General features: G+C 35.7%; 1 protein-coding gene across 15 annotated transcripts in view; it reads left to right on the forward strand.

Moving 5' to 3' along the window:
• Nucleotides 1–12,411, forward strand: part of ABI3BP (ABI family member 3 binding protein) — a 160,973-nt gene that overhangs the window by 78,374 nt on the left and 70,188 nt on the right. For 6 of the 15 annotated variants that reach the window (XM_020785011.3, XM_072993870.2, XM_072993873.2 and 3 more), the window contains 7 exons: nt 3,410–3,487; nt 3,942–4,016; nt 4,456–4,530; nt 5,460–5,534; nt 6,025–6,096; nt 7,376–7,450; nt 10,605–10,682. The exons of 1 other annotated variant lie outside the window; for it this stretch is intronic. In XM_020785011.3, coding sequence (XP_020640670.3) covers nt 3,410–3,487; nt 3,942–4,016; nt 4,456–4,530; nt 5,460–5,534; nt 6,025–6,096; nt 7,376–7,450; nt 10,605–10,682 — 528 coding nt within the window. The remainder of the gene's footprint in view (nt 1–3,409; nt 3,488–3,941; nt 4,017–4,455; nt 4,531–5,459; nt 5,535–6,024; nt 6,097–7,375; nt 7,451–10,604; nt 10,683–12,411) is intronic. 8 more of the 15 variants (XM_072993864.2, XM_078389925.1, XM_078389928.1 and 5 more) reach the window with 5 other exon arrangements.

Consider the following 12,411-nt stretch of genomic DNA (forward strand, 5'->3'; position numbering starts at 1 on the left):
GCTGTGCCATCTCCCTTCTTGCTATGCCCTCCTCCCTTAAGAGTATTGCTTGCAACCTCACAGGCTGTCTGTAGTTTGTGTGACTGGAAAAGACTTTTCTGGGCTTGAGTGACTGACTGTCTAGCACTAACTGATCATTCCTTCCAGCTTTTGAATTCAAAGAACATGCTCTGCTGAGTGCTCTTTTCCCTTCTCTTTCATTGGATGGTGGCAGTTGCTTGTTTGCTTTTGATCTGTTTGTTTGTTTGTTTGGTTGGTTGGTTGGTTGGTTGCTAAGTATGTATGTAGTATAAAAAAGCAGTATACACAAGTTTGTAACCTGAAGCAATTGTAAGTAAATAATTTTTTTCATTCATTCTCTTACAAATGTCTCAGAGTGAGTTAGTGACACTTTAAATGCTGGTGACAACTTGTAGCTATTCTTCGCTATGGATCTCTGTACTTGTACTGTGTAGCAACAAGGAATTTTACCAGAAATTCAAAAAACTGCAACATAAGGAGCAGTTACTGTGGTGGGCAATATTGTGGCCACAGATCATAGAAATTTTTAGCATTCCCAAGGAAGTTCTTCTTGGAAGCCATTCTTCTAGCTAAAAGACCCTTTTAATGTTAGTGTCCAGAATCCAATTTCTATCACTGAGAAATTGTCATTTTAAAAAAAATTTAAACTGCCCTTTTAGTTAAATTCTCCAAACAGAGCTTCACTGACATTCCAGAATTTGTAAATTAATTTTAATATTCTCAGTCAATTGACTAATCATTTAAAATCCAGCCTAATCAAAACTCTTCAAAAATTTAACAACTCTGGTTATTGGTAGAGCTTACAAGGAGAAAAAAGCAAGTAGAACCCTCATAAAATAACATTTAACTTAAGAGAAAAAAAATCAACAGTGCGGTTGCTGTCACATCAATGTATTATTTTTAGTTTTTAGCAAAATCTGCTCATTCAAGTCCCACACCACCTGTTGAGATTGACATCTTGTATTCCAAATCATATATACCATTGTCATTCTAGGTTTACAGACTTCCAGCTATTTAACTCAGAGTAGTTTTACTGAATTGAGTAAAAAAGTAACAACCATTTAGCTGTCTGAAACAGATTCAATAGATCAAAACCTAGATTTAATACATTCAGTTAATTTCATTCTTACAGCTCTTCCATATGTTTTTATTTTATTTTATTTATATCCCGCCTACCTGGTCAATTATGACCACTTTAGGTGGCTTACAACATAAAATACACAGATAAAATATAAAAATAATTATTATGTAATAAACAATTTGACAAGATGGAAAATGAACAATAAGAGAAGAGAGGAAAGGAAAACATCAGGGATTAACTGGAGGGAAGGCCTGCCGAAACATCTACGTTTTAAGTTGATTTTTAAAGATACCCAGTAAGGGGGCTGCGCGAATCTTCGGAGGTAGGTTGTTCCAGAGGCGAGGAGCCATCACTGAGAAGGCCCAGTTTCTTGTTTTTTCCTTCCGGGCCTCCTTTGGCATCAGGCTCCTCAGCCTCACCTCCTGACTCACACGAGTGACACAGGTAGAACTTGGTGGGAGTAGGCGCTCTGCCAAGTATTGAGGTCCTAAACCGTTTAGGGCTTTGTACGTAAGCATCAACACTTTGAAGTCAGTGTGGAAACAAATGGGCAACCAGTGCAGCGTGGCCAGAATAGGAGAAATATGATGGAATTTTCTTGTTTATATGTCATAAGAAAATAAGAAAAGTCCCTGTAGGATCAGATCAAGTCCCGCGTTGTCTCCACAATGGTCTCCTGTTGCTTATGGAAACCAGTCAGCAGAACATGAGTGTAACAGCACCCTCTCGTCTCTTGTTTTCCTTAGCACTTAAGAGCATACGATCTCAGTCACTGGATGCAGTGTACAGCCATCATCACTAGTAGCTTTTCCTTGTCTTGCCCTCCATGTCGTGTGAAGAAAGTCTAGTAATTTGTACAGAATTTTGTTTTGCTCATGATATAGTGGTGAAATAAAATGAAAAGTTGTGTCAAAAATTTTTTTTGCTGTTAAGTTGGTTGTGTAGAGAGTATAAATCTAATGTTTAAAACAGTACAGGATATATAATTTTAAAAAAGAAAGAAAGTAAAAGCTTGGTTTTATTTTCAAAAAAAAAATAACTTGAATTTTCCACATGCTCTTCAGCCAAACATTATGGACATGATCCAGCTAATACTGAGCATTTTAAATCCACTGATACCATGAACATGCATATGCTTCTACTTTGTCCCTTCCATTATACTCCTCATCAGTTACCTTTTCTGTCCTTGTTTTGATCCTTATTCTGAGCCCACACCTTAAGTGTATATGAGCCCCTTGGCACAGTGTGTAAACTGCTGTATTGCAGCCAAAACTCTTCTCACAACCTGGTTTCAATCTCAGGTAGCCAGCTTGAGGTTCACTTAGCCTTCCATCCTTCTGAGGTCGGTAAATTGAGTGCACAGCATACAGGGGTGGGGGAATGTGTAGCCTGCATAATTAAATTTTAAACTGCCAAGAGAGTGCTTTAAGTGCTACAGGGCAGGATATAAACAGCAGTACACTTTACATATAAGTGTATTGCTGAAGTGTAAACTATACAATCTCTATTGGTTTCCTAATGTCTATTTCAGTGTGTAAGGTGTTTTTTGTTTGTTTGTTTGTTTTTTGGAGCAGAGACCTGCCTGTTTTTCTCTACATAGTTCTATAAAACACTGCGTAGCCATATGGTGGTGCTGGTGATCTTGATGATGATGATGAATATGATCCTTATAATAATAATCTTAGAGCTGAATAGTCCAGCCCCTGTCAAGGAGGCACAGTGGGCAACAGAACTCCCAACCAAACCATTGAACCATCCAGCACTTCATCATAATGATCATGATATTGTAGTTGTATTACTAACAGCAAAGTTAGCAGTCCGGTTTCATTTCTCCCACGTTAAAACCAATGAGACTCCAAAGTGTCATATTTGTTCTCTGTAATAAGCTAACTTGCAGTATTATCTATAATCTTGCTTGCTAATTCCTTATTTAATTTGTTATTCCATACCACTTTACTTGAATGAGAGAACTTTAGCAGAGTTGTTAGAACACCTAAAATCCTATGAATGGCAGTGATTCAGACAAGAAAACAATCCAGAGCTGTTACAGGCAGGAAGGAACTAAATACATGCCCATCCAGCATTTGTTCAAATCATATGTGATGAAGGAAATCTTTAATGGCATGAGACAGAAACAGATTACTTCATCTGTCACACCCTCTGAATGGGTAAACTGAAAACCGTGGCCTATAGCCAGGGAAACACTTCAGTGTTTGCTTCAGAAAAATAGTTTCCCTCATGTAAACACTTTATTTGAGGGTGGTTCTTTTTTATTTCTTATACTTGTCATTTTAACATTTCTTCTAGCAGTAACAAATGAACCCACTCTGGACTCTCTCACACCTAAATCACTTAAGCCTCTTGACTGGCCAAGGACAACACTGGGTAATGTTGTTTTTCACTGTGAATGGTTATGCAGTTTATGCTTCATCACAACCATTTTCATTCCATGTGAATTAATTTCTTGTGGAGTATAATCATCTTTTCAATACCACCATCGTTTTCAGTACTGACCATTGTTATACTTATATCACATCTCAAAGCTTATATAGAAACACAATTCCTATTTTTATTTTCAGTTATAATATTGCATGGATCTTTCTTGCATGGATCCGTCACTTTTCATCCACATTTCTTTATGAGAAATTACCACATCTATGAAATACTGCAGTCTGTTTAAGATAACATTGTTTATACCTCCATCACTTTCATCATCTGACTGGTCCATTCCATTTGGAACTCTTCCTTCGTCCTTGCAAGCTTGCTGCATGCACGATATGTTTAAAGATAATGGCTATGAAATTCAAGATTTTTAATATGACCATGATCATTTTTTCAGCTCCAGTTGAAACACTTCTTATTCCTTTTAAACGGAAGCCTTCTGCCACTCCAGAAGGATGGCAGGTGAAACCTGGTAATTAAATACTGAAATGTTTGTATACATGTGGCACAACCATATTTACACTTTTGATTATGAACAGGATGTTTGACTCTATAATATTTTCTTAATTAACATATTCACTTCATTTCTAGCTGTGTCTGTTTTCAGAATCTCAGGAACTAAAAAAATATTTTCCAGTGCATGTTGATTTTTTTTCCTGCAAAGGATCTGCAGGCTACCTTCTATGGTTGCAGCTTACGTAGTCATGATTAGATGGGTTGAGGGTGTGTCCCCCCTCTCTCTTTTCATTATTTTCACAAGAAAGAGATTCTTACATCAGCTTTCTGTACAAGGAATGGTGAAAATGTAAGCTGACACTTACCTGTTCCATTATGTTTTTTATAGAGCTGAAGCATTATTAAAGGAAGTATTTCCTTTCCTGCTCAGTGTTTGAATTCTTTTATCTTTCTAGCCACTAATCTACCAACTTCGAAGCAGACTACTTCTGTAACATCTAGGATTAATGAACAATTGAACATATCTCCAGGTAGTACATTTGCAAGTATCATAATTTGCCTCATTATTTCTAGATGGGCATTTCCCATTCTGGTTTAGAAACCATGGTGGAAACCAAATAGAAGCTTTCTGTCTCATAACTCAGAAGTTTTCTTGTATTTGTAAAGTGATCCCTTGAAATTTGTTATACTGTTCATGTTTATGTACCTTTCTTACCTTTAATACATTCATTTGACAAATTCAGATAAGAGAATATGTCATGGTGACTATGATTTGTGTACTTCTCCGTTCTTCCTTTGTGCACACATTATTTGGAACAAATTACAGTTTATGTTGAATATAAATATAGAGAACTAGTTCATCTTATTTTTAACATCAAAAGAAAAAATTACTGGACTTGGTTTATTATCAATAATATATAGACATTGTAAGTATTCAAATCACTTATGCATTAATTCTTACAACGAGAAGACTGACAGTCTTCAAGTAAGACATACACTGACTTTGGCTGTTGTGGGTTTTTTGAGCTCTTTAGGACAAAAGCTGTTCCCACAGCTATAAATACTCAACTATCCAACAAACAGCGAGCATGGACAGAGTTCCTACTCCAGTCCTCTGAAGATGCCGGCCACAAAGACTGGCAAAAGTCTGGAAGAACAACCTTCAGAACACGGCCAAAGAGCCCGAAAAACCCACAACAACCATGATATCCCGGCCATGAAAGCCTTCGAGAATACATACACTGACTTTCTTAAAGTATCTAATGAGTTATAGGAGGGAAAATGTTAAATGTGTTTGCTGTTTTGTGAGAGTTTAACATATTTATATTTACAGCTGATATAAATTTTTTTGTAAAATATTTTGCTTCACCATCCACTTGAGCTCCTATGATCCTAATTTTTTTAGGCAGAAGAAAAGACAGTAAAACCAAAAATCTATGATACATCCTGTGTCTTTCAGCTCCAGTGGAAACTCTATATGATCCTTCCACACCTAAATCTTCTGCCCGCCTCAAAATAACAGAAACTAAATATGGTAATTACCTTTAATACCATGGATTGCAAACATTATTAATATTTAAATTAGGGTTTTTGTTATCACATCCAACATGAAATAAGATTGTTTTTCTCGAGAAAACTTATTTTATTTTATGTTATTCTTTGATTGCTTGCATGTGTCTTGAATCTCTTTGAATATTATAAAAAATAATCATAAAATCTTACAATTAAAATATTTGTAATGATAAAGCTACAGGAAACCAATTTCGATATTCTTTCTCCTTGTAAGTAATCACGTACTGATCTGGGGAAATAGAAGAGAGAGCTCAATTTGAATGAATGAATACTTTATTACTGTCAAAGACCAGTAAAACCAAATCAATATAAGATACATATGATTATAGTTTCATAAAGTCAGTCTGAGTAATAAAATTCCAGTAAGACATGATAAAACAATATTTATCTATGTAGAAATGTCTAATTTCCACATGATTTATTGCTATGGTTTTTTTCTTTTTCATTGGCAGAGAAAGAACCTCAGTGGGAAACCATTACATCTAAAATTTATAAAACCACTGAATTCCCAAGAACAACATTGGGTAATGATTAATTAGCTACATAAGCCTATGGGAAGAAATTGTCATAGTTAAATATCTGCACTGATATCTTTATCAACTCTATCAGAAGCCAGTCTCTGGCAAATGTGTCATGTGACATCCAATGTGGAGAGTTGTGGTAGCTGTGGATAGGAGATGGAGTTGTACAGAATTGAATCAGACCATTCTGCCTGGCTACTGCCTGGTATCCAATTCAAAATACTAGAAGGACAGCCTAGATATTTTGTGTGCTATACAACAGAGTACAGTATCTCGTATTTTTTGCATGATTTGTAGTTTGATTTGCTTAGAAACAGAATTCTGGTAGAAGTAAAATCTTTGAAAAAAATTGCTGTATTTGCTATGCAACTTCTGGCGTACGTTCTCTTTACAGAACTATATCAAAGTGAAAACTGAGTATTACGAGTAAATATTTCTTGCCTCCATCTACCAATGAGTTGAACAAAGCACATTTTCTATAAAACAAAGCACGAAACAGCAAACATTAATTGCTTTTTGAAAAGCAAGATAGCAGTAAGCATAGTGACGAAAATATATATTGCAATATATATATATATATATATAGGAATTTAGGAATTAAGCTGTGTCTGAATATGTATATGTATATATGTCCCTCTGTGTGTGTGTGTACATGTGTGTGTATACGTGTATATATATACATATACATACATATACATATTCAGACACAGCTTAATTCCTAGATTCCTAGAATTTTGGAAATTATAATTTTCAAAATTATAATTTTATAATTATAATTTTTTTCATATATTTTTCATGTCTCAAAGAATCAAAAACAAAAGTTTACTTTTCTAAACAACAGTTATAAGAATCCCCAGCCACTACAGCCACTGACTTTGTGTGGAAGCAACTGTCCTTGAAATTGTGTCTGTTGCTTGAGTATTTCACTGCACTATCTCAGTCATCAGCCCTTCCATATCCTTGAACAAATTACACCTGAATGTTGCAAGTGCTGCAAAAATATTTTGTAATGTGCCTTTTTAAAGGAGTCAAGCATTAACAGAGATGTGTTCCACAGGACCTGTGTACATCAGCTGTGTAAGCTTTCTACTCACAATCCCAACACGGAATACTTTTATTCAGGCTTGGATTTAACTATGCAGAAAAACACTACTTTTGAAAGATTACCATTCATTTTTAGAGACTTATATCAGAGCATTTTTCAGAAAATTATGCTGTCTGTTTGTACCAACTAATGCTGTCTTAAACATATGAATGACATTTTCATTTGTATTCGTTTCAGCTCCCAGTAAAACAAAAAATCTTGTTCCTAAGCCCCAAATTCTTCCCCATCTGGAACAGCCAAAGACTGTACTGGGTAATTGCTATGTACTTTCCTATAACTATTTTGTTCCACAGTATGGCGTAAATTTTCACTTGGCTGATTTGGACAAACAGCTCATGAAAACAGAACATCTGTTATTCACATGTATTATTTTTCTTAGTATAATCATAAACAATATAATATCATACATAAGAAGTAACTTTTTGAAATCTTATGTCTTTCATTAAGGAGACATAAATATCTTATTAGATATTCTAAATATCTAATGAGATTTCACTATCATATCTATATTAATGTTTTTGCCCCTTTACACATTCAAATATGGCGCTGGGGTTGTCTCACTTTGGCTTTTGTTTTTAGATTGTGATTACAAAAGTTAGTCATATCTAGCAACAAATAGTAATGGCAATACATTTTTCAAAACTGTTCTGGAAGAACAAGGATTCAATATAAAATACCATTTCAGCTAGACTAGGGGTGCAATCAGATGGCTGCAAAGAATTGCTTTAACAGAAATGATCTCCTTTAAAGTGATATCTACTATTCGTTCCAGTCTGGTCACAAAAAATAGGACCCCTAAAGTTGTCTCCAAAAGGTCCAGGTTGGGCATGTATTGGGGTCAGACTGGAGTTCTTTGTCCCGTATGCCATGTGATTCCCAGGAAATAGATCACACCAGATTGCTTTGCAAGCAATCCGAATTGCAATCTGTTTCCCGGTGTGATCACATCCTTATGCAGATAAAAGATTTCTGACCACTGAATGTTGGATGATTTTTTTATATTTTTCCCACCTCACCCAACATCATTTCCAACGAAGTACACAGAATTATGTGATATGTTTGTCCTGGTTTTAATAATGTATCCCAAGTCTACTAAATTACCCATAAATTATTATGTTTTAGTAAGTTGGAAGCTGAACACTTTAAACCAACAATGGCCAATTGCATTAGCCTACAAGGCCAGACATGTAATAGGCAAGTAGTTAAGAGTACAGTATAGTCTCTCCAATAATATTCACCATGCAAATAGTTTGATTATCATCATCACCTCAGTTCAATAAATGATCAGATTATCTTCTAGACTATAAGTAGGCTTCTGTTGAGTTTAAAGTAGCACAAAATATAATTCCAGTGTAATATAGGAAGGTGTCTAATAGACCTTTGTCAAGAGCCAGGTACAATCAAAAGGGGCCCAATTGCCCATCCATGTGTAAATTAAATATGGAGAATGTGCTCTAAAATATTTGCTAGCACATTTTTTCCTGTTTTATAATGTCTATAACACATATATGTGAAAGGGGCATTGTGTCCTGCTCCAGTAAGGATAATATGTGTGAAGCATGCATCCACTGGTGGAATGGAGATTGCATATGCCATGAACATAGTTTTCCATCCAGTACTTTGGAGTCAGGACTTTAGAGGTTGTTCCTGACTGCTGACTTGGAATCCCCCAAGCTGAATGGATGTTTCACATGACCAACTTTTGAGAAGGATAGGGGACTGTGTGTGTGCATGTACCCACACATACACTCATGTGCAGCCCATTCTACTAGTGGACTGTTACTTGATTTGTGGTACAGCTGTGTTCGGTGACTTCACGGGTATATTTTGGTAAAGATTCATGAGAAGATTTAAATGAGAGACTACAGCTGTGACCTCTGCAATGAATATTGACATTTTATTAATTTTCATTCAAAAATACAGCGTGCAAAAGGTCAACGAACTCTACCCAGCCACAAGGACAGGTGATCACTACACACAAAAGACCAGCTAATGACACCCATCAACCACAGTGACAGATAATCTCTTCTCCTTATCACAACAATACACCCACAAAAAAGACACACTAATCACCCATCTATAGAAAAAGACAAAAGCCTATCTCACAGCCATAAATACTGCACTCCCAAGCCAACTACACCAGAGCACAGAGTGCTGTCCTCTGAAGATGCTGGCCACAGAGACTGGCAAAACGTTAGGAAGAACAACCTTCAGAACACGGCCAAAGAGCCCGAAAAACCCACAACATCTATTAGATCCCAGCCATGAAAGCCTTTGCGAATATAATGTTTACTGTCTTTAAATTTTTGTTCAATTGGAAAAAATAATTTCTATACTGTTAAGAAGGAAAACTGTGCATAAGCACAAGACACATTCCTTTTAAATCAATGCCACATGCCCTTTTTTGATTATGAGCAAAGTTTATGATATTTAATCCACAAATCAGTCTCTTAACTAAAATAACAGGTACCCTCTTGTATACCCAGCTGTAAATTTAGACAGGAAATGTTAGCTCGAACTTGCAAAAGGCTTTGGACATTTATGATGGTGACATCATTCCCTTGTGTACAGTTTCCTGTTTGACTTTAGCAATGAAAGGGTTTTAAATGTGCCAGATTGGCAGGGTGAATGTTTAGGAAAAGATGCTTTTGACTGATGTCCTTTCCTCAGATAGCTGTTATATGCTAAATATATCAAACCATACGTCCATTTAACTAACCTCAAACTTCATTTTCTCCATCTTAAGTACCGGTAGTATTCTGTAGAACTGTTCATTGTCTTTCCTCTATCAAAAAAAAAAGAAAAAAAGAAAAAAAGAAAGAAAGAAAGAAAAGCAAGAAAGCATTTTTGTACCATGGATTATCCTTAAAAATGAGTGTCTTTAAGGCATTTGTTTTCTTCTCTGGTACTTATAGTAGTAAAGCTTCTAGAGTCAGCCTGTATTATTTATATTATTCATAATGATGACACATTCATTGATGATAACATGGTAGTGTAAAGATGCTCTAAATTTTTTCAAGTGGAAGTCCTAGTAGGTAATTATCAATTCAGCTCTCAAAAATTTTGTCTGCAACAAGTCCTGCTATTTTATTCTATAATTGTTTTAATATCATAGCTCATTAACCGATCTGCACAGGCTAACATATGTCTGACTACCCTGTTTTATCCTCAGAGTAACCTAGAGATATGATATGCTGAAATGCATTGATATGACACAGCCCACTAAGCTACAACCATAACTGGGCAACTATTTGAACCTGGCTCTTAATTTTTATGATTAGGCAGATAGTCCAAAATGATTTGTTATTCTAACTGTATATACAATGCACACTTAAAATATTAGTTCTGAAATCTTATACACTCAATTTTCCTTTTATCTATCTGAAAATAATATTATTTACTCTAGCAGTTACTCACAGATTGATTCCAGTTCCTCCCACGACTAAGATTTCTTACATTACTGGCTATCCAGAGGCAACTATGGGTAATATCTTTTATTTCAGCTTTTTTGCACCATATCACATATCTTTTCATTTTAAAGGAATTTTTCTCCTTGTACCTGTGCATTTTATGTTACCATGTTCTGCATCAGAAGTTCACTAGAATTTTCAAATATAGAATTAGCATTATTTCTTCATTGTATGTTATTATTATTAGAATGTCATTCACATGTGCTGCTTGTTAATTTTGCAGTCATACAAGAAGTTGGCTTACCTTACTTATCCTTTATGATCTACTAATATCTTCAATTATTTTTATTTGTCTAATTTAATATTATTTAAATTCTGAGACTTTCAAACATGAGTAGACAACCTGTAGGATGGATGTTACAGATAGCATACACTCCAGATATTGTGCCATGTTGAGGTAGGAGCATGGGCCTATGTTTGGCAGAGCTAGGACTACAGTTCAACCTGTCTCTCCTTTTACCTGCTTCACAGCTCAGTAGGCTGCATGCAAAATCATGCCAAGGTACAGAAAAACTGTATCGTACACTAAACTTAAGACTATCTCTTGGAATACTTGTTTCAATATTTGGCTCCCTTTGCATTAAGGCCAGTTCTAGAATGGCATAATTCAAACCAAAGTATGGAAATGGCTGACACATCTTATTAGGTGATGTCTGAGTTTATTTCATCACTCTTAATTACAGTAGACACATCTAGTTAGCATTTGATTCCAACAGCCCCAGTTTTCTTCATACATTGTTCCAGCTGCCAAGGCCTCCTGCCTGTCAGTTTTTATAATACTTCCAATCACTGCCAGAAAAACTATTTAGTATATGAACTGTGAACATTTGTAAGCAAGATACATTAAATTGATTTTATTTTCAAAATAAATAACATTAGGGTACTGTCTGATTGTATTCGCATTTTCCCATTGCAGTCATAAGGAATCTTCAGGTTTTCATTTTAAATATTTAACAGACTCAAAACCACTGTGGAGAATGCTCCAGAAATCTTCGATAATTAAGTTAGAGTGATGATGGTTTGAATCAACTGGTTATTCAAACCAGATTGGCTGAAAAATTTCTGGGGCATGACGATTAAACAGATGATGCGCCTGAGAAAGTCTAAGTGGGCTCTGTAATATACTGAGTCCTGTCCCATGAAAATCGGTCATGCCAAATTCTTGAGTGTATTCTTTACATTAAGGAATCTGACTCAGGGAAAGGAAATTGTAGATCAAGGAAGGGCAAAGTGAAATCCTTCAGGAGTTTTTGGACAAAAGGTAGGCAATGCTGGGGAACATTTGAATTGTAGGTGTGGTTAGGAAACACAAGGGGCTGCATCTCCATTGCCTATCCATCCTTGCTTTTTTATTTTGCTGCAATAGCAGCCTGAGATATTTTGCTGCCTTAGAGCCCAAGTGGCACCCTTCTCCAATACCAGACTCTATCCAGACTTCAGTTGCTGACTTTAAATACCCTCCTCTCTCTGATATGGTCACTTCATAGCACTGCATGGAAGGGCTGCCCCTTCTTTATTAATAAAGCCACTTTCCTCATTCCTACCATTACATTTTCACGCTCTTTCTTCATCCTTAGCACACCTCTGTTAATATGAATTATTTCTATGTCTAATGTCCAAGCTGCAGGTGACAAGGGAAACAAATTAAATGTGTTTCCAGGCATGTTGTTTTCAGCCATATTTATAGCACACTTAAACTGAACAGCTGTGTTTGAACAACATGGTCTCAACTGGTTTCAGTAG

The sequence above is a fragment of the Pogona vitticeps genome, chromosome 3 (assembly GCF_051106095.1).
Source record: "Pogona vitticeps strain Pit_001003342236 chromosome 3, PviZW2.1, whole genome shotgun sequence".
Classification (NCBI taxonomy): domain Eukaryota; kingdom Metazoa; phylum Chordata; class Lepidosauria; order Squamata; family Agamidae; genus Pogona; species Pogona vitticeps.